Source organism: Pangasianodon hypophthalmus, chromosome 10 (genome assembly GCF_027358585.1).
Source record: "Pangasianodon hypophthalmus isolate fPanHyp1 chromosome 10, fPanHyp1.pri, whole genome shotgun sequence".
In the NCBI taxonomy this organism is placed as follows: domain Eukaryota; kingdom Metazoa; phylum Chordata; class Actinopteri; order Siluriformes; family Pangasiidae; genus Pangasianodon; species Pangasianodon hypophthalmus.
The window spans coordinates 17,125,525-17,148,061 of record NC_069719.1 but is presented as its reverse complement, the minus strand read 5'-3'; the positions used below and the strand labels follow the sequence as shown (position 1 = coordinate 17,148,061).

Below are 22,537 nucleotides of genomic sequence, written 5' to 3'. Positions count from 1 at the left end.
TATTTTAAAAAGATAATTGTTTAAAAATAATTTTTTATTATTTTTATTAATTTTATTCGCATATTAATTAATATTAATTGCTTTTATTTTTTTTTTATTTATTTTTAATTCTGTTTTTTTTTTTAAAGTCGTGACTACTATGTCAGCGTGCTGTACGCAGGATTTCCGCTTTGCGCAGAGTGAAGCGTCTCGACAGCGCGTGACGATCTGTGGCCTCAGTTTAAAAATCCAGAAAGGCGGAAGTGTGAGCTGTAAGCGGTGATGACAGCGCGGTTATTTGTCCTATCGTGTGCTCTGTCTGTTCGTCTCCCCGCCACTGAACAGCGCAGGATTTTGGGGTTGCAGCTGTTAAGCAGTGAGCGGAGAGAGGCCATGGCCAGTGCTCCGGGGGGTTTCCAGGACAGGGTTTGACGTGTGCTCGCTCTGTGCAGGAACACCGCTGCTGTCAGGATGCTCCGACTGTTTGTTGTCCTGCTTGTTACCGGCTTGGTGCTGGCGTGTTTTACTTCCTGGGTGCTGGATAGCTACGACACCACCTGGCACCCTAAACGGAGTTTAGCGCAGTCAGACGGAGAACATGTTAGGAAGAAAAGAGAGGAACCTTTTCCAGGCGCAGAGCTGCAGAACATCTTCTGGTTTGTGCAGGTGAGTCTATATAAGGCGAGTGGAGACTGCTGCTACCTGAACTCTTATCTACAGTTAAATCACAGTTACCTAACCCTGCATTTAACCCTGTAATATATTGTAATCTTAAAAAAAAAAAATAATAATAATTTATTAATTTTATTTTTTATTAAATCACCTTAGTATTTCATTTTTTGGTGTAGCATTTGAATGGAGATTAGAGTTCCAAGCAGCTATTTCAGATTCAAAGGATACATGTGCCTCTCTATCCTCTTAAATTACTTGAGTAGGCTATAACCTTCATTCATTCATTCATTCTTCTTCAGTAATCACTTTGTCCTGGTTAGGATCGTGGTGGATCTGGAGCCTATCCCAGAAACAAACACAGGGTGTGATGCAGGAATCGCAGGGCACCATACACACACATACACACCCACACACACACACACAGACACACACACACAAACACACACACACACCTCCGTCCATTTTTTTGGGAGATGGGAGGAAACCGGAGAACCAGGAAGAAACCCACAATGACACAAGGAGAACATGTGAAACTCTGCACAGACAGAAACCTGAGCACAGGATCAAATCGGGGTCTCTTGATAGTAGTATCAAAAACAGCATCCTACTTTAGATCAATTGGTTGATGAAAAATACATGTGCTTCTTTATTATTTTAAATGAACCTCACAGGCTATGACCTTAGTGAATATAGTCTGTTGAAATACTGCTTTTAAAATCAGTTTAGATCTTAGCTATCTTTTAAGAGCATTTAAGAGGATCTACACAACGTTCTGTGTCACTGAAACAGTGGAACACGATGTTTAAAGGGTCTGGTTTGCAATTGTCTAAACCAGAGCCTCTGAGACATCCTTCTTGTTCTTAACTGTCTTAATTATTTTATGTGTAAAGTATTGTATAGTAAATCTCTGTTCGCTGTTGTGTACAGGTATCAGACATTCATATAAGTCGCTTCCGTGATCCGAGACGTGTCCCAGACTTCGAAAGGTTCTGTACAGACACTGTTGAGGTCATTAAACCAGCTCTTGTACTTGCCACAGGTGAGATGATTTTACACCGTCAGACATGGATTCTTGTCATGACTTGTTACATTAGTTAAGATCTGGTGCACTAATGCGCCTTTGACTCGATATTTACCAGGGGACTTAACAGATGCAAAGACAGAGAATAAAGTTGGCTCTCTTCAGCATGAGGTGGAGTGGCAGGCCTATCACAACGTCCTAAAGAAATCTCGAGTGCTGGAGCGCACAAAATGGATAGACATTCGTGGAAACCATGGTGAGTATTTTTCTGGCCTTTTTTTTTTTTTTTTTTTTTTTTTTTTTTTAATTTTACATTTATGAATATTGATCTGTTCAAGTGATTAGTAATTAAGCAGCAAGTTGAAATGCTAAAGGAATGATCTTGCACTTTTTAAACATATGTTTGTATGGGAGATAAAACATAGAACCTACATTCTACTGCAATATAGCAAGATTTAAATATCATATTTAATGACTCCTGCTTGCATCCATTGATTAAAAAGACTACGATTTGTTCATAAATATATGGGTTGAATATATGAGTTGAAAAATTGTTGCTCAGAATTGAATTTGTTATTTGATATAGATATTTTTAGCAGAGGTTATGAGCCTGAGTTGTGGAATATGATAATTTGGTTAGTATGGTTATGCTATATTTATAAACGTGATCAGATTCAAAACTCTAGTTAGTTGTGATTGCTGTGTGGGCCAGACAAAGATTATGTACAGTACTGTGCAAAAGTCTTAGGCACATGCAAAGAAATGCTGTAGAGCAAAGATGCCTTCAAAAATAATGAAACTAAATGTTTCTACATTAAAAAAATACTATAAAGAGCAGTAAACAGTAATAAATGGGGAAAAAAGTCAATATTTGGTGTGACGACCTTTTGCTACCAAAAAAAAGTTGTCTCAGGTACAATTAGTGTAGTTTTATAAGGAAATGAGCTGTAACGTTTACTGAGCACCTTGCAGAAGCAGCCACAGTTCTTCTGGAGACTTTGACTATCACACTTGCTTCTTATTTTTGCAGCAAAATCCAGCAGCCTTCATTATGTTTTTTGTCTGAAAAGTGTCTCTTATGTAATATGCTGCTTTCTTTACTGACATACAAACATTTTTCTATAATATTTAATTTTGTGCTGAAAAACTCATGTTTGGAATTCTAAAATGTTTTTGTACTGAATCAATAATGTAGAAGTCACAAAAGACTGTTGCACAGTACTGTATATATTGAAAATCTCTATTAATGGAAGACTAGAGTTGATTCTCAATCTTTGCTGATCATTTAGGTCTAGTACCTTCCAATCCTAACCACCAGCATCAAAACAATTTAGGACCCAAGAGAAATCGTCACATTTCCCTAATTATTAAGCGCTTTAAAAAATGGTAGTTATTCTTCTTTTGTGATTATGGCAAGGGAATAAATTACATGAATTCATACACAATGTTCAGTCTGTCTGAAGCAGAATTACTAGTTAACTACTATTTTGGTTATTCAGTTAATAATTTGCTTTGTTCTCTTGAAGATGTTAACAGTTGATAAAGACTGAGCATTTAGGGACCACCCTCATGAGCTCAGCTCTAATACTAGGGCTTGCCAGTGGTTTTCCGTGTATCCATACCGACCATTTCCCCACAGACCTTGAAACTGGTATTGCATTACAAGCTTCCAGACAAGAGCTCTCATTAGTCCAGTGGTCTTCCATCTTCTTCCTCTGCTTCACGAAAATAAACTCTAAACCTGTGTCTTCTTTTCTCCTCAGATGCCTTCAATATTATTTCTCCGGATAGTGTAAACAATTATTACAGGTCTGTGCAAAAATTCTTATAATTGCAGCTATTGTGTAGCTGGAAGATTCATTGACTTGCTTTACCTTTATAATGTTATCAGGAAGGTTCACTTTCTTGCTGTGATTTGTAACATGAGCATGAAAAGTTTATTTACAGTTATATGTCACATTTAAAGGTTTATTTAGTTAGAATTCTAAATGGCTGAATTCAAGTTATAGGCCAAGTGAATGTCATAAATACAGATAAATCAATAGTGGATTGAGTAAGGAGTAAAACACAGCGGGGTGTGTTATAGGGAAAATAATGAACAACCAGGTGCTGTGATAAACTATATGGCCAAAATATTGTGGATACCTGACCATTACACCCATGTGGGTCTTCTGAAACTGTTGCCACAAAGTTTGAAGCACAGAGCTGCCTTGAAATCTTAAGATTTCCCAAACCTGTTCCAGCATGACAATGCCCCTGTGCACAAATCGAGGTCCATGAAGACATGGTTTGCCAAGGTTGGAGTGGAACAACTCGAGTGGCCTGCACAGAGCCCTGCCTCAACCCCACCTTTGGGATGAATTGGAAAGCCGACTGAGCCCCAGGCCTCCTCACCCAACATCAGTATCTGACCTCACTGATGCTCTTGTGGCTGAATGGGCAAATCCCCACATCCACCCTCTGAAATCTAGTGGAAAGCCTTTCCAGAAGAGTGGAGGTTATTATAACAGTAAAGAAGGGACTAATTCTGGAATGGGATGTTTAAAAAGCACATATGGGTGTGATGACCCATCAGGTGTCCACAAACTTTTAGCCAAATAATGTACGTGGAGTTACTGTTACCACCACAGCTGATTGTTTTCCTATAACAGCATGTTCCTCTTATACCACAGCAACTACTGCAATTTTTATTTTTATTTATTAAAATAAATACTTCTGTCCATTTATTAAATGTTGTAGGACATCTGCTAAACAAGTTAATTCCTGTCATCACTTATGTTATAGAAGCTATAAACAGTCCCTTCCTCAACACTTCTGTTTTTCTGCCTCTGTCCTGAAGACTGTCCCAAGTAGAAACCTTACCTCTTACTGTTATAAAGCACTGACACTGGAGACTCCTTCCAAAAAAGCTAAAAGTCTGCTCACAGAAAGCTTCACCATATTAATAAAGATGCCTTTTTCTTTGTTTATTAAATAACATTTTCATACAATTATAATTAATTATAATTTTTATTAGGTTTAGATTATTTGATGTTTCTGCCATACAAGTCCCTGTGTATTAGCTGTTACTATAGAAACCACAACATATTAGAAAAAGCACATTAAGCTTTTTCAGGTTAGTGATTTGAATTACAGCTCAGACTATTGTCATAGCTGTGCCGTTATACAAAATTAACACTATCTGGCCAATCAGATTTGAGAATTCAGCAGTGCTGTGGTATAAGATTACATCAATTCATCTAATTTGCTGAGCAGTGTATCAGATAGTAAATAACTCTGATTTGTGCTTTGGTGTTTAGGAAGTATTCTGCCAACCAGAAGCTTGGCTCCTTCCACTATGTACACAGCACTCCCTTTGGGAACTATTCATTTATCTGTGTTGATGCCACCCTCACCCCTGGGCCTAAGCGTCCCTACAACTTCTTTGGAATACTTAATCAGGTAGGTTTGTGGATGATTTGCAATACAGATGTGCACCAGCTTCAACTGTACTTTTCTCCATCTGATTTTGGATGATCTTCTGGTCCACAGAGTCAAATTGACATGCTGGCCACCTTTAGGCAGGAGAGTCAGAGCAGCAATCAGACCATCTGGTTTGGACACTACACCACCTCCACTGTCATCTCCCCTTCACCAGGGGTCAGAGCCCTGATGAGGTTAGGGAAGGGACTGATGATTTTGTGTATGAGTGATCCTGTATTTTATGAAATGTAAACTGTTAACATAATGTCCACTGTCATTTGTTTATGCTAAACTGAATCCAGTGATGTTAATCAGTTAATCTTGTGATATGACACGTTTGCAGCATGGCAGTGGCGTACCTGTGTGGGCACCTGCACACGCTGGGGGGTCTGATGCCTGTCCTCCACAGCAGACACTCAACGGGAACACTGGAGCTGGAGCTGGGAGACTGGATGGACAACCGCAGGTAAGACCAGCAGGGCTGAGTGAAAACGCATGTGCACACACACGCACACACGCACACACAGACCCAGACCCAGATGGTCCACTCACCACTAACACAGCAGAAAATAGTGCAGTATACTGTACAGCAATTTATTTATTAGCTATCCTGTCAAGTGTGTTTCTGCCGTCTTGTGTAAATATCAGATGTGTTTCTAAATTATGTACACTCTCTCTTAGAGTTAATAATCCAAAAAAATCAGCTCATCATGTTACAGAAAAACTGGAAAGCGAAAAGCCCTTTATCCTGAATACTTTCCTGTGGCCAAAAACTTACTTACCATAACAAAGCCACAGGAAAGTATTCAGGATAAAGGGCTTTTCCTAAAAGATTTGTGATATAAATGATTCTATAAATGATATAGGGCTTTTTCTAAAAGAAAGATTTGCAATATAAATGATTCTACATTTTTCTTTTTTAAATAACAATACATATTTTGATCCATTTATTGGACTTGCATTATGTGGAGCTTCTCTGGGAATGAGCTGTTACTACAGAAATGATATAACTATATAACTACATAAGAACAAGCGCATTCATATAAATCTCATTTTAAGATGATTTTAATTACAGCTGGAACTGTATGCTCTCAGAGAACATTAATCACATTTTAAACATCAACAGTACAAAAAAATGATGATTTACTGGTATATTTGCAGACAATTTATTTTATTCTGTCATATTCCTGTCACCAGATACAGGATCCTGGCCTTTGACCACGATCTCTTGAGTTTCTCGGACCTGACATTTGAGGACTGGCCAGCAGTGGTCATCACCAACCCCAAAGATGCTCAGTACCTGCATCCAGGAATGGAGCCTGTGGGTCGCATCTACAGCTCCACACACATCAGGTGTCCCCTCTGTGTGTGTCTTCTCAAGTCCTAAGGCATCATTGCTGCCCATCATCAGCCCTCACTATATACACTATTATTTTATGCACTTTATTTTACTTTACTTTACACTGCATACAGTCTAGCTTACCTGTTACAGTTCCTTGTTAGTGTGATGGCTCGAGTGGATGGTTTGACAACAGTTAGTGCTGATGGTTTGACAACAGCTAGTGTCTTTTGCACTCTGCAGGATCCTGGTCTTTTCAGCAGCTCCAGTTACAGCAGTGTATGTGAATGTGGATGGAGAGTTCTTGGGGAAAGCAGAGCGTGTAGGGGGACCTCTGTATGTGCTGCGCTGGGATCCCAAAGCCTACTCCACTGGACTGCATACCATTACAGTCAAAGCAGAGGTAAGTGAAAGCTGCTTAATTTAAGGTTGTGCAGATTGGGGTTAAATATATTTGATCAAGAGTTTATTTTGATCCTTCTGTGTCAGTTTGTCATTTTACTGTATCAAAGCTTCGCAGTTCAAATGTCTTTTTGCCTGGGTTTTGGCTTAATATCTCAAACTTACATAAGATATGAATTGTGTCCTTTGCTTGCTAGTGTGAACAGTAAATAAAATACCATTAAAAAGACCCTAAAATCTAACGATGTAAAACCTTAAGGACATTAGACACTCTGATACAATACAACATCATGTAATCCTCTGTTTAATGGTCAATATAAAGATTGGCCATGTACTTAATTTAGAAAAACCTCTTATAGTATTAATACAAGACAGCAGAAACAGACAGCAGGAGGACTAATAGATAACGTGCTGTACAGTATTCTGCATTATTTTCTGCTGTGTTAGCAGTGAGTGGAGCATCTGTGTCTGTGTGTGTCTGTGTGTGTCTGTGTGTGTCTGTGTGTGTCTGTGTGTGTCTGTGTGTGTGTGAGAGATGTGTGTTAAGGGTTGACTCAAATACTAGTAGATTGTGGGGGATTTAAATACACATTGGCAGCGCCTAAATCACATTTATTTTGTCTCTGTGCTTTATGAATCCTTTTCTTCCTCTCTGTCTCTCTCTCTGTGTGTGTGTGTGTGTGTGTGTGTGTCTGCACGCTTGTGTGTGCTTGTGTGTAAGAATTTGGCAGGTCAGACCAAGGTGCAAGAGCAACTTTTTACCATGCAGGAGGACCTCACACCCAGCTTTGGCTTCCTACAGTCTTTCATCCTCCTCACTGACCACTACATCCTGGTAATAATAATAATAATAATAATAATAATAATAATAATAAAATAACCAAAAGCAAGATGCTATATAAATTCTTCTTCTTACTATTGCTATGTAGCTCCAGTTGGATTTTGTTCATGCTTGTTCATGCTTAACTGCCTTCTCATTTGTATCAATTTACCAATGATTTCCCATGCCCTGTTGCTATAGCGCTCATAGTGCTCTCATAGGAACACTCCCTGTAAGATCTCTATGCCCACTGAGTCTCCTGTCGTGGGCATTATCCCCTTGAGGACCAAATGCACCATGATGTTAAACTTACATTTGGAAGAGTATCATCAGCTTTTTATATATTCAGGTGTTAGCGAGGACACTAGTCTCTCCTATGGTGGCCAGGCCGCACTTGCCTCCAAGGTGGACCTCAAGTTTAGAAAATGAGATGCAGCCACTGAAAGCATATCAGGGCACCTTCACTGAGCTCCACACTTGTTGCACTGTCACTAATAGCTCTTACATTTGGCCAGTGCCTGCTGCAGGCTCTTCTACTCTGTGTTCCAGTGCAGTAAGGGCATTTGTTACCTCCTTTCCATGGATGTTCTTTCTTGTGCTACAGAAGAGCAAGCCTTCCCTTTCCTAGCAGGCCCAGCAGTCACATCGGTTGCCAGCTACACTCCCCACTGCACTCTTTCAGCATTGGGGAAGTTGCTGAATGGATGCAGTTCATCCTGTGAATCATAAGTGCTTGTTAAAGAGGCCCCGGTGCCAGGCACTTTGGACACTGGTCATGTCCATCATCCATCACTAATCACCATTGTGACCTGATATACAGGAGACTAAGAAATTAGAGAAGGTGGGGAAAAAAGTTCAACAGTTCACAAGAAGTTAGAATTTATGAACTTACAATATTATGTTATTAATTATTCTACATTTGAAGCACCATGCTGCTGCACAGCAACACAAACAATAGGCCATGTGTCTTTTCTTCAATAGGCCATGAGTCAGTAGTGAATATTGATAAATCAAAAAGTTACACATGTATCCTAAGGTGCACATCAGCGCTCCCTCCTTGATGGTGCAGATTTTACAATTTTATTATTGTGTCCAAGGATTTTTGAGTGCTTTCCTAGCATCCTGAATCTGCTTTATCCGTTCCTCAGCAAGACAGGAATGGGAAAGAGGCATGACATAGTTGGGGCCTTTTATAGGCTACACAGTCTACATAGGCTACACTTGTGAGGTCAGTCATGAGATGGTGACTTTGCTTTTAATGTTCGGCTGGGAAACAAGAATATGAGAAAAGTCCACTAGTTCTGGAAGGAACTGCTCTTATGGTTGGAATTTTTATACTGCAAATTAGGATATATTTTATGATCTGTAATCTAATTTGCATATTTCTAATACAGTTTTAAAAACAGAAAAATACAAAAAGTTCTTGCACTGATGTACATTTTCAAGTAAGTTTTTTTCTGCTATGAAAGGGAGGCAGTAATAAGCCTGTCCAAATAAAGTAAGGTTCATCATATCCACAAGGAGCCAATATGGCTGTTTTAATTCCAGCTAAACAGAAGCAAGATCAATTATTTAAATGTGTATAAGTTGTACCTCCTATTTGGGTTGAATAAGCCTGGAGGTCTCTGTGGTTTAGTGCTTGTATAGTATAGTATTTGAGCTATATGACTTTAAATTCAGAGTAAAGAATAGACTGGACCTGATAAAGAGAAGCAGCCATGAATAATATCAAAGGTGTAGTGAATACTAGATCCAATACAAAGTCACCCCAATTATTTTATGTAAGAGACTGTGGATATCTGTGTGTGTTTTTAGGCACGGATCGCTTTTGTAGCTGTCGTGTTGCTGAATGTGGGCGTCCTTGTTGCCTTCAGATTCTGGCACATGCCCGCTGCCCGAGGTGCGGCTCAGTGGTAAATATGGCAAAAAATGAAACCAATCTACAGTGCAATCTACAGTGAATACTATGCCACATACACTGTGTCTTTTCAGGGTTTCGCTCTCAAGCATTTATGTCCCTGCACCTTGTCAGCAAGATCGATGCTTTCTACTACACCTTGCTGCTGTTTAATCTGTGTACAGCATTAGGTAAGTTAATCCCAGTTTCATATTACATTTACACTCATTTAATTGACAGATCTGTTTGTTTTAATCAAAAATTGGGGAGTGAGGTATTGTTATAGGCATTTCTTACTTACCTCAGAGCTAATAAGCCATAACAGGTTCTGCCTCTACAGCAGAAATTCAGAGATAAGGCTTGACCTGAGCCACAGAGGCACACATGCAGACACAGACACACACACCTCAGCAGAAGAATAGTACCAGCCGAAGAGTAAGGAAGTGTGTGTGAAGAGAGGGTGTTAGATTCTAGTGGGCAGAGTTACAGGGATAGCACATCTCTGTTTGAAAATTGTGAAAATCCCAAAAATCTTCCTTCTGTTAAGTTTTGTGCCTGCTTGCCCCTCAATCCATGAAACAAGTTCGTTCCTGTTTACACTTTCATTATAGCAGCTATAAACAGTCTTTCCCTAACCAGTCTCTCTTCTTTTCTCTTTGTTGAAGTTAATAAGAGAAAAAACACAACTAGTCATGCTACCGAGAAATCAGAAAGTGCAGTATCCTCTGATCTGAAGACTGTTCCATGTCGGAAAACTTACTGACTGTTATAAAACACCCAACTGTTACACAACACCCAAGACACACAGGACTCCTTCCATAAATGTTAAATAAGCATCTCCTTACAGAAGCCACACAATTAAAATGATTATCCATTTTTCTTTCTTAAATAACAGCATGTATTTTTAATCTGTTAAAAAGCATTGTATTATGTAGAGCATCCACCAGACAAGTCCATGTGAATTAGCTGTTACTATAGCAATGATAAAGTATTAGAACAAGTACATTAATATAAACCTGCCAGCACTATTGTCCGAGCTTCTGTTGTTACGAAAATAAACCAACACCTTCTGACCAATCACATTCAAGAATTCTGCATTTAATTCTGATTGTTTAAGAAGCACAATCTTGGAAAAACTACCAAATATCCATTTACCAGATAAGATGTTGTAGATTTACCACATAAAAGTACTGCACATGTTCACATCACTGAGCTTGTCTCTGAATGATGTGGTTTATGAAGGAGTTATATAGTAAGAACAAAATAACTAGTAATAATATCTTTTTTCTAGTGACACAACACATCCACAGCCTGTCATATACATATTTTTTCTGCTGTTAGTTTGTGGATTGAACCTGCGTTTCCTGGTCTTGCACAGGTCCATGGTTCGTTGGGGAGGTAATTGATGGACACAGTGGAGCTTGCTTTGCTTTCGGTGTGTTGGTGGATGGGCATTTTCTTGAGGGCAGTCTGACCTATGTTGTGGGTGTGATGCAGGTAAGAGTTCTGACTTGTGAAAAGACAACCAAGTAAGAGGGTTAAAGGTGGGGGTGATTTATAATACACAGCATTTTTGTAATATTTTGGTGAAGTTCTCACATTTCCGGCAGCTGCTGGAATATGGAAATATCTGCTTAGAAAAAAAAAAAAGTCCATTGCAAGGCACCATGGAATGGACACACACTCATTCACACCTAGGGGCAATTTAGCATAACCAGTCCATCCATGCATGTTTGGGAGGGACGAGGAAACTGGAGAATCTGGAGGAAACCCATGCAGAAATGAAACGTGTACAAAAACTGTACAGACACAAAGCTCAGAATCAAACCTGGGACCCTGGAGGTGTGAGGTGGCAAAGCCACCCGCTGTGTTGTGTTTTGATTTTCGAAACAGCTAGCTTTAACTAACTTCCATGAAATTTGCTGACTATGTTTCTCAGTGTTGTCATAGTAGACTTCCCCCTCAGGTTCATATAGCTAATCTTGTTGTGGTTTTAGCACATAAATTTTGTAGTGTCCTACTACCATCTTATTTGAGGTAGGCTGTATTTGATCTTTAGGATGCTACATATTAAAAGTCAGTGTTTCTGCTTAAACCTGTTAAACTGATTATGCTGGAGATGCAAAGACATAGGTCCCCAAACCTGGTCCTGGAGTACCCCTTGTCATGCACGTTTTAGTGTTTTCCCTGCTTCAACACACCTGATTTAACTAATCAGCCATTAACAGCCACTGAAGTGGGTGTGTTAGAACAGTGTAGGACAGGAGGTACTCCAGGGACATGGTTCAGAACCCACGCATTAAGAGACACATTCTAAAACTAAAACACAATCTCAAAAAATGTGTTGTTTTTCTTTATGGACATCTACAGTTGATCTTCTTCAACATGCCTCTGACATGCTACCTCTGCTGGAGCCTGCACCAGCGCTTCAGCGGCTGCTCCTTCCGCTCTCACTTCTGCAGGCTGGGATACCGCTGGAGTACTCTGGCTGTACACGTGGTCATGCTGCTTCTCTTCATCTGGCAGGCATACTCCTGCTACTTCCTGCTGGAGACCTACGGCCTTTTGGCTTTCTTCCTGTCTCCGGTGCGTACCTGGGCTCTGCTGATGGGTCTGCTGCTCATCTACAAGGTCTGGAGGGGACCAGCTCCAAATCTCACTAACAAGAGCAACTCACAGCTATGACAACTAAACTGACCAGTTTTTCAGACACAGTTTTCAATATTTTACTGTTATACATATTTGTGTGCCAAATTCTCCCCTCTCTATCTTTCTGTACAATCACTATACAATACAATCATAATAGGAGAGCTGGAGAGATGTACTACTTAAGCAAGGGCAGGTTGGGCCATTTACTTTAACACTGTTCTTGGGCCACTGTTCTTGTTCTTTTTCAGTAGATTACACTGAAGTATTCCAGCAATTCAACACTGATAGTTGTGACTGCCAGACTAAAAAAAAAACGTGATCAATTACATAAAATCCCGATTTGTGGATGAGCACTGAGACCCTCTGACTTGCATAATCAGTTGACAACCACTCGCAATATAATTTGTTTCATTAAGAGAGCAATAGTTTGGTTTAAAAAAAAAAAGTAGCAAGTTTGGTTCTGCTACTTGGACATATTGATGTCAGCATTGAGGTTGTTAAAGTCTTTTTTCTGTTTATTCACATGCCTTCCTGCACCAAATACAAACAGTTTATTCAGAATGAACAGATATTATGTTCTAAACATGTACAAATACAGACACGAATAGGAGACTCACTATTATTATTATTTTTTATTTTTGTAAAGAAAGTTTGCCAGAAAGGTTCACATGGCATCAAGTTGAGACTAGATGTGTGCATTGGGACTGTGATCCCAAGAAAAGGCAATCCCAGTGGGAAGTTTCACTTTCATACTGCCGAGCATTCATTCATTCATTCATTCATTCATTCATTGTTAGTAACTGCCTGGTCAGGGTTGCGATGGTTTAAATTAGGCTTCCAGTTTATTTAGGCTTATATTTTGCAAAATAGAACAACAGACCAACTAAATTTATTAGAAAATGTTGTAGGCAGGTTCAAACAAAATAATACCTCTATTTGACACTCTATTTCTCTAGGTCAAAAAAACACCACGCCCACTTTAAATCTAAATACAGATACAAATGTTTGGAGCACTAAACAGAGACATATAGTGGATTATATTACACCCCTATGTTGTACCTATAAATACAGAAACCTAATGTCTAACACTGAGAGTTTGACTTGCTCTTATCGTTTCTGCCTTGATCAAATTTCATCACCAATTGTGCAGGCTCATCAGAACATGCTGATCGTTTGTTTTGTCTATTTGGTGAGTCACAGTTTGTGGAGGAGTATATAGAGTAACCTCATGAGATAGCTTTTATATTAGACTAGCAAAGGACAGACGGGCTTTTATGGAGAAGGTATGAGTGCCGGAGCTGTATCCTAGACATACTACAACTATATGCTTTATTTATTGTATTACACTGGCAAGAGACCACTGATCTCACTAAACACAAACCACTGTTTTAGTAAATAAGCGTGAGGATAAACTGTACGTAGGATAGCTTCGTGGGATTAAGTTGCAGGAAAAGACAATCGCCACTGTGTGTATACACTATAGCTCATTAAAATATAAGCTCACTGAAGTTCCAGGGATTTTTTTTTTTTTAGCTTCTCATTCTGTACTTCAGCTGGATATGATAAACACAGATTGCAAACTAGGGAAACAATCCATGCAACACAATCAATGCATAACAATCATGTTGTTGTACAGAAGGAACTAAAAGTAGAGAGAATATTAGTGTTCATGTTGAATATGTTTTTCTGTTTAATCCACAAAAATGTTGTTTTTTTCAGTCTACTTCATATGTTGCTGTGATAAATTTGCAGTGGTAGATTGTTTTGTGTGTTTTTGTTGAATTGTGTTTGATTACCTGTAGCTCAGTTAAGATCTCTTGGGAACATAAAGACTTCAATACTTGGCTGCTCTGGATGATCTATCAACAATGTGAAGGGTTTCAAATGGTTTCTTTTTTGCTTTTGGGTTCATTCAGACCAATAACTCAATATTTGTTCATTAACAGTTGTGGTGAAGTGACATATTTCTTGAAAAAAAAATGATTTGAAATAATATACTTTTATAATTATTTTATGCATATTGATTTTATTGTTTTTTAGTACTGTGTTGTTGCCCATTACCTTGTGTGTAGTACAACTTTGACGTTCCTTGAATGCTAAAGATTGCTGCTCAACTAATGGAAACTTAATTACACACTGATAGGTGAACAAGTTATTGTGCTCACTGGTCAGTCAGAATGCAAGTGATGACTTAAAGATCATTTGTTCTTAGAAAATTTGCTTTTCTGACAAAATAAACAAAAAAGAAAGCACACGTGTTTTGTTTTGTTTTTTAAATACCTTTCACTTCTACTTCATATATTTCATATAATATGCTTATGGCATTAAGGCTGCATGTGTCTTTTTCATCAAAGGCACTGGTTATATACACTTTTAGAAGGTGTATACTTTTAAATATTTCTGGTAAATGACAACTTGCAGTAACCCCTTGCATGGTAATTGCTATAATTCCACAGTTAATCCATAAAATAATAGCCAACGTTCAGGCACAAACAGCCCTTTACTATGATCCAGGAAAAAAAACAGCAACATTTCTCTGAATGAATAGTAACCATCAGGTTAAAAAAATATTTTAGTGACATGTTTTCCAGGCAAAACAGCTCAGTTGCCCTTTTAGTAGTCATGACCTTCAAGTGAACCACATTCAAGACAGCACCCACCACTGTACATCATGAAAATATTTTTTCTCATTAAAAAAAAACAAAAAAACATCGCAGTAGGGTGAAAAATTGTTCTCAGTATACCTTTTAGTGTTGTTTAGGCACATAAAATAGCATATAGCAATATAATTTTAATATTTCCTATGCACATGTATACTATATACTATATTATAGTAATTATAGCTGAAAATAAATAAAACACACAGGGCTGCTTGTGGGGAGAAAAACAGCAGCCTCTGCTGGCAAGATGTGGCTCAGTCTGATATTTTAACAATTTGCTTCCCAACGTTGCCTCCGGTCATCATGGAGCAAAAGGCCACTGCAATAAAAGTTGCATACAACTGAATAAGAATGTAATATTCACAAAGTAAATATGATATTAATCAGATCTGATTTGGATCTTACCACTCATGTTTTCTATTCCATTTGCTACAGTTTCTAACACCTGCAGTAAAATTTAACAGAGAATCATTTCTGCAGCACATGCACATACTTGTGGGTGTAAATATTTGCCAGCAATAAATTTTGCTTTACAAAGTCAGCCTTCTTACTTTAATTTGGCCAGTCTTCACCCAGTGACTCAGCAGTTCTAGTCCTTCTTTATGTTTATCCATGTAGTTCAGAACCATAAATCTATCCCTAAATGTAAATGAAGCAAACATGTTCCAGGTTGCTATAAAAAGGAGCATGAAGAAGGCATTTGTATTTGATGTAAGCTTCTGATATTTACAAAATGTTGTGCTTGCTCAGGTGACATTGAAAGATCATCTTTGGTCCAATATTTTAAAACATCAAAAGCTGTAATACTAGTTAGAGGCTATTCACTGTGTGAGAAACCATTAGCCGGGTTTGTACCTGGTGATATTTTTGCGGCGCAGAGCTTCTTGAGTCTCCTCGCTGAGCGGAGGTGGGTAGGGTACGTCTTTATTGTACTGAGAGATCTGCCCACACAGGATCACATGACCGCCGCTGTTCATCTACAATACAGATTGGAGATAAGTAAAAGCTCCTCACCACAAAAACTACTACTGGTGTGAGAAATGGAAATACACTTAGTACACACTTTATTAGCTACATAACCTATATGTTAAACTAACGATAAGGTGTAATCTTCATTTTGAGTATCAGCGTTGGACTCTATATATCTGGCTTATATTAGGCATGACTATCAGAGGAATAATCTGTTCAAACAACAGCAGAGGTGCTGTGACGGTACACTATATGGCCAAATGTATGTGGACACACCTCCTAATTATTAAGTTCAGTGGATTCAGCTACACCCATTGCTATGAGGTGCGTGAAATCAAGCACATAGCCATGCAATCTCCATAGACAAACAGTGGCAGTAAAATGGGTCGTACTAAAGAGCTAAGTGACTTTAAACATGGCACTGTTTTAGGATGCTACTTGTGATAAAAATCACCTATCCTCTGTCGTATCGCTAATTACAGAGCCCCAAACTGCTTTTGGAAGCAACATTAGCACAAGAACTGTGCATGGCAGCTGCACACAGGCCTAAGATCACTATGCGCAATGCCAAGCATCAGTTGGATTGGTGTGAAGCATGCCACCAGTGGACTCTGGAGCAGTGCAAATGTGTTCTCTAGTGAAGCGTGTTTCATCAGTCTATCTGAGTTAGGCGGATGCCAGGGGAACGTTATCTACCAGATTGCATAGTGCCAACAGTGAAGTTTGTTGGAGCTAGGAAAATGGTCTGGGGCTGTTTTTCAGGATTTGGGCGAGGCCTCTTAGTTCCAGCGAAGGGTATTATTAATACTACAGCATACACACACATTTTAGACAATTGTATGCTTCTAACTTTGTGGCAACAGTTTGGGGAAGGGCCCTTCGCTGTAAAAGCTTTGCACAAAGCGAGGTCCATAAAGACATAGTTTGAGGAGTTTGATGTGGAGGAACTCTGGTGGCTCGCACAAAGCCCTGACTTGAACCCCACTGAACACCTTTGAGATGAACCAAACGTTGATTTAGAGCCAGGCTTTCTCTTTCAACGTCAGTGCGTTGACCTCACAAATGCTCTTTTGAAAGGATGGGCACTAATCAGACCACAGACACACTCCAAAATCCTATAGAAAGCCTTCCCAAAACAGTGGAGGCTGCTGTAGAGGTCCAACTCCATATTAATGCCCTTGATTTTGGATCCTGATGTCCAGCAAGCTCATACAGGTGTGATGATCAGGTGTCCACATACTTTTGACCATACAGTATATTTTGTGTATGTTTATACAAAGAAATATATGCATTAAACAACTTTGGTCCTTCATACATAATGGATAAATGGTAGCTCACACTCTGTTATTATCATATAATTACAACTATGTTCTCCAAAAGTCCTCCAAGGTAAGGCAGCACTTTATATTACACATTCCTCACTGATTGAAAAGCTGAACCTGCTGGGCCTGAACACCTCCCTCTGCAACTGGATCCTGGACTTCCTGACTGGGAGAGGTTAGTCAGTCCAGATCAGGAGCAGCATCTCCAACACCACCACACTGAGCACTGGAGCCCCCCAGGGCTGTGTGCTCAGTCCACTGCTGTTCACACTGCTGACTCACGACTGTGTAGCAATGCACAGCTTGGATCACATCATCAAGTTCGCCAATGACACGACCGTGGTGGGTCTCATCAGCAAGAACAACGAGTCGGCATACAGAGAGAAGGTGCAGAGGCTAACAGGCTGGTGCAGAGCCAGCAATCTGTCTCTGAATGTGGACAAAACTAAAGAGATGGTTGTTGACTTCAGGAGAGCAAGGAGTGACCACTCTCCACTGAACATCGGCGGCTCCACTGTGGAGACTGTCAAGAGCACCAAATTCCTTGGTGTTCACCTGGCGGAGAACCTCACCTGGTCCCTCAAAACCAGCTCCATAACCAAGAAAGCCCAGCAGCATCTCTACTTCCTGCAAAGGCTGAGGAAAGCCCATCACCCACCCCCCATCCTCAACATGTTCTACAGAGGGAGAGCATCGAGAGCATCGTGAGCAGCTGCATCACTGCCTGATTCGGATCGCAAGACCCTTCGGTGGATAGTGAGGACAGCTCAGAAGATCATTGGGGTCTCTCTTCCCTCCGTCACAGACATTTACACCACACACTGCATCCACAAAGCCACCAGCATTGTGGATGACCCCAGGCACCCCTCACACAAACTCTTCACCCTCTTGCCATCTGCCAAAAGGTACCGAAGCATTCAGGCCCTCACTGGCTGTCACTCGGGCCAGACAGTTTCTTCCCCCCAAGCCATCAGACTCCTCAATGCTCAGAGACTGGACTGACAACACACACACACTCAACTGAACACCATCCCACTCTCTTTGCAATTTTTGCACATTTCTGTATTTACTACCTGCATTTTTGCTGCTACTGTATTTATAAAATATTGTATATACCCCTGCTACCCCAATAACTGCTATGTCCATTTATAGTATAAGCTTATCTGCTGAATACTGTGTCATAGTATGTTATGTTTACATTCACAGCAATTTATTATATGGTTACTCTTTTGCACTACTGTTATATCTGATTCACTTTCAGCCAATGATAGAAACAGTGAAAGCACAATATTCTGGGTTGAGCCATGTGTATTAACCACCAAGTATTCTGTTGAGTATGTCATACTTATCCCTATCAGAAAACATTTTATGCTACTATGGTCAAAATGTCTGTAGTTTAAATGACAACTCAATGGGCTGAAAATCACAGAACATGGTCTCAAAAAAATTCTCACACACTGAAAACGATTTGCCTCACTCAAACATGGCAAGCAAATTTAGCACCCAAGTGTTTCATTTAGTGACGGTAGATATCTGCCTTTTTTTTATTGGACTGGTTTGAATCGAACATATTAGGGTTTGAAAGGCAGGTAAAACCATCTCCTAGCGATTGTGACCACTGGTCCATTGGTCACGCCGACAAAATTGAAATTGTGTGTGTGTGTGTGTGTGTGTGTGTATACAGTGACCAGACATTAGTTTTGGTGTCTGATTTGAAAAAAGGTGTTCAACATAAGGACTAAGGTCATAAGGATGATATTCTATTCTCAGTCTGATAAATGTTGTATTATACTGTAGTTAGTAACCTGTTATTAAATTAACCCTAGGTAAGAGTTCTGTAGCCGTATTAGTTGTTGAAATGCTGAAGAGAAATATTTTGAAATAAATACTGAGCACATTTGTAAAATAATCCCAATATAAAACTGATTGATTAATCTAAACTTTTTTTTTTTTTTTTGCAAACCTTAAGTGAATTACCCATGGACTCAACATGCAAGTCATTGCATTATTGCTGACTAAGCATCATCACTGAATGAATCTTTCATCGAAAGCAGAAGTTACACAGGGCTCCAATAACATCAGGTGATTGAGGTTTGAATAAGTGTGGTGTCAGAAATGTGTGTTCTACATAAATACAGCAGACTATTAGACACACAGTATATAACAAAGTACATAATGAAATAGCATGATTATGAAATATAAGGAATATATAGGCTTACCTGTGATATAACCGTGTCACTAATAGGACCTCCAACATTGTCAAAGTAGATGTCCACTCCATTAGGACAATTGTCCCTCAGTGCTTTTGAGATGTCCCCCTTCTTATAATTCACGGCTGCTGTGAAACCGAGCTGCGACACCAGGATCCGGCATTTCTCATCTGATCCACAGATCCCAACCACTCTTTCACAGCCATCCAATCTGCCAATCTTACAGCACAACACTACATTCAAATAACACACATCAACAGATTAACAGGTTAAATGGAGCAAGATCATGAAAATTACCTGTCCGGCAAGTGATCCACAAGCTCCAGATGCTCCACTGATCACCATGGTCTGTCCAGCACCGCAAGTCACGTGACCTTTCTCTCTCACACCGAGCAGAGCAGTGAGTCCAGGCATGCCTACTGCACCCAGAACATATGACAAGTGGCCATCAACCATCCTGGGGTCAACCTACCGGAAAAAAAATGCAAATGTGTCATGCAATCTCACATGAAACATGCACATGTCCTCTAATGCATGTACTGACACTAAGGAATACCTTCTGTACACAGTTACCATGAATCACATCATGGGTTTGCCAATGCCAGTTGAAGGAGGTGACAATGTCACCGGTGGCCAGTTGTGTGTTCTTGCTGGCCTCCACCACACCAACCCCACCTCCATCGATACACTCCTCCAGCCTCCATGGTAGCAGATAATCAGCACCCGTATCATCATTCATGCGACAACGCTGGACATGTGAACAAAATAATCAGCTCCAGTTACTGTAATATGCAAACTCAGTTTTAAGGGTCCTGTTTAGAGCCTTTTTTGCATGTTTTCATTCACCCTGACATATTAATTATCATCATATAACCATATTAATTACACTCAGATATTAGGGACACTGTCAATCCTTTTATATCAGTGATCAACTCTATTGTTACTCACAGAAACAAACAAAATTTGACATCTAATTTTCTTTGACTAAATATTGTGATACATATAAAATATTTAATACAAATATACAGTATTTTTGCCATATAAACTTTGTCAGTAGATTTGGTGACTTTTTAGATCCCTTTAGCAATCTTATTTCCTAAAAGAACCTAGTGATAAATCTAACAACTTTCTGATCCGATGTTAGCGACTATCCTGCACGTGATATGTCTCTCCAGCTCACATCAAAGTTGCTGGTTATATGAGTTGACAGTGCAGCTTCAGTCACCTCACCACCCGAGTGTGGGACCAAATGACCAAACTACTGATCACCACTGTTTGGCCCACTCCCATACTTCTATGTTCTTTGTTTTAATCTCCATTCTTGGCTATATTAACAAACAATAAAAGTGACTTATTCCATCTGTAACTGTTTCCTGTCTATTTCCCAGCTGCTTACTACCACTGCTTCTTTTATATGCGTTCTTGATAGAAATGATAGTATTTTGCATAACAATGTAAATAATTGATTTGACTCTATTTTGTAAATACGTTATACGGCCAAAAGTTTGCGGACACCTGAGCATCACACCCATATGTGATTCTTCCCAAAGCTGTTGCCACAAAAGTGGAAACACACAATTGTATAGGATGGCTTTGTATGCTGCAGCATTATACTTTCCCTTCCCTGGAACTAAGAGGCCCAAACATGTTCCAGCATGACAATGCCCCTGTGCACAAAACGATGTCCATAAAGACATGGTTTATCGATATTGGAGTGGAAGAAATCGAGTGGCCTGCACACAGTCCTGTCCTCAACCCCACTGAACACCTTTGGGATGAACTGGAACGCTGACTGCTCATTTCCTCGCCCAACATCAGTGCCTGATCTCACTAATGCTCTTGTGTCTGAATGAGCACAAATCCCCACAGCTACACTCCAAAATCTAGTGGAAAGACTTCGCAGAAGAATGGAGGCTGTTAGAGCAGCAAAGGGGGGCCTTTAAGAGTCATTAACTAAAGTGGTCATTGGCATTTGACCCAAAAATTAAAGCAGGAACATCTGAAAATCATCATATATAATCTGTTTTCATGTTGTAAAAAATGTATTTTGCATAATTCATAAATAATATTTTGGTGACTGTCCCTGTGTAATCTGGCGTCCTTTAATAATTATAAAATTAAAAAAAAAAAAAAAAAAAAAGTTTAGACACCTCTGATTTATACCAACAATAATTCATACACTTGGTTATATGTCATTATGAATAAACTTGAAGAGGTTTATCTGCACCATGTAGGGGTCAACAGACAGATACACCGTCCTGACAAGGACTTCTCCCTGCTTCAGCTCAGTGCACAAACTCGTCTCCTCCACACGGAAGTTATCAGGAGATGGATGGCCGTTTTTCCCTTTGCACAAACAAAATAAAATATTTAAGGTAGAATTATGTTTACATAAATACTTAAAGTACCTCAGAATATAGAAATAAAGTTTGCTTACCTGGCCGAGAGGATAAGACAACTCTTTGCACTGTTAACATCTTAATAATAATAATAAAAAAAAGGCTCAGCAAAGCGAATAGTTAATGTTACATAATCTCAACAAGACATTCACAAATCTTTAACCTCGTTTCGGCACAACAACAGCAGCTCATCGCCTGTGTCCCAAACCGCACGCTACGCACTAAACATGTCAAGTAACGCCGCCAATGTTGGAGTGCTAATTTGGAATACTATTTAGTATGAAAGCAGATAATTTGGGACGCAGCCTGCAGTAAAAGTGCCCAGAAAGCACTGCGCTCTGTCGCGACTTCCCCCTTAAAGCAGCGGGAAAAGCAGCATTTAAACTAACATAGAATATCATACTAAACAATATGCTGCATGTGGATATTATTTAGTGCAATAATATACTGTTTAGGCTGTAGAAGCAACAGCCCAAATACCGGGATTGACTTCCGGTCGTGGTAAAACGGATATTTCAAAATAAAAGTTCGGGAACACATTCTTTTGTTAAAATCACATATGCCAAAAAAATATAAGAATGTGAGGTTAATTATTATACGAAGGATCCTACAATGCAGATAAAACACCACACAGATTTTTTAAAAATTATTTTTATTAATTTAATAATCAGTTTTATTTAATGCAAGAAATTAAATCTAATTTTTTTTAAAACAATCTCTCATAAAGTGAGTGTGC

At 39.4% G+C, this 22,537-nt stretch overlaps 2 protein-coding genes across 3 annotated transcripts; one reads left to right on the top strand and one right to left on the bottom strand.

Moving 5' to 3' along the window:
• Positions 1-164: 164 nt before the first annotated feature.
• tmem62 (transmembrane protein 62) lies at positions 165-12,908 on the top strand. The gene is made up of 14 exons (XM_026933876.3): positions 165-645; positions 1,579-1,690; positions 1,791-1,928; positions 3,436-3,481; positions 4,972-5,113; positions 5,204-5,328; positions 5,478-5,600; positions 6,332-6,487; positions 6,717-6,876; positions 7,597-7,710; positions 9,511-9,595; positions 9,688-9,783; positions 10,971-11,089; positions 11,963-12,908. Exons 1-14 carry the CDS (start codon positions 451-453, stop codon positions 12,275-12,277), a joined length of 1,926 nt encoding a protein of 641 aa, XP_026789677.1. The 5' UTR covers positions 165-450; the 3' UTR covers positions 12,278-12,908.
• Positions 12,909-13,055: 147 nt separating this feature from the next.
• Positions 13,056-22,301, bottom strand: ptgr2 (prostaglandin reductase 2). Of its 2 annotated transcripts, XM_026933872.3 has the most exons (10): positions 21,965-22,300; positions 21,840-21,879; positions 21,630-21,748; positions 19,959-20,150; positions 19,700-19,870; positions 19,412-19,621; positions 15,757-15,878; positions 15,453-15,540; positions 15,307-15,346; positions 13,056-15,220 (listed from the first exon to the last, which is right to left on the bottom strand). In XM_026933872.3, the coding sequence occupies exons 2-10, from the start codon at positions 21,877-21,879 to the stop codon at positions 15,156-15,158; spliced, it is 1,047 nt and encodes a 348-aa protein (XP_026789673.2). In that variant the 5' UTR covers positions 21,965-22,300; the 3' UTR covers positions 13,056-15,155. The 2 variants fall into 2 exon arrangements, with proteins under 2 accessions (XP_026789673.2, XP_026789674.1); XM_026933873.3 differs by lacking the exons at positions 13,056-15,220; positions 15,307-15,346 and having other exon boundaries at positions 15,453-15,574; positions 21,840-22,301.
• Positions 22,302-22,537: the final 236 nt, after the last annotated feature.

Bases quoted from the DNA above. Each gene is read 5' to 3' on its own strand.
- tmem62 (XM_026933876.3), top strand. From the start codon at position 451: ATGCTCCGACTGTTTGTTGTCCTGCTTGTTACCGGCTTGGTGCTGGCG. The intron at 1,929-3,435 runs GTGAGTATTTTT...TTTTCTCCTCAG, and splicing joins AGACATTCGTGGAAACCATG to ATGCCTTCAATATTATTTCT. The intron at 11,090-11,962 runs GTAAGAGTTCTG...GGACATCTACAG, and splicing joins ATGTTGTGGGTGTGATGCAG to TTGATCTTCTTCAACATGCC.
- ptgr2 (XM_026933872.3), bottom strand. From the start codon at position 21,879: ATGTTAACAGTGCAAAGAGTTGTCTTATCCTCTCGGCCAG. The intron at 20,151-21,629 runs GTGCAGATAAAC...TCACATGTCCAG, and splicing joins TGTCTGTTGACCCCTACATG to CGTTGTCGCATGAATGATGA. The intron at 15,221-15,306 runs GTAAGATCCAAA...CTTTTATTGCAG, and splicing joins TGGAATAGAAAACATGAGTG to TGGCCTTTTGCTCCATGATG.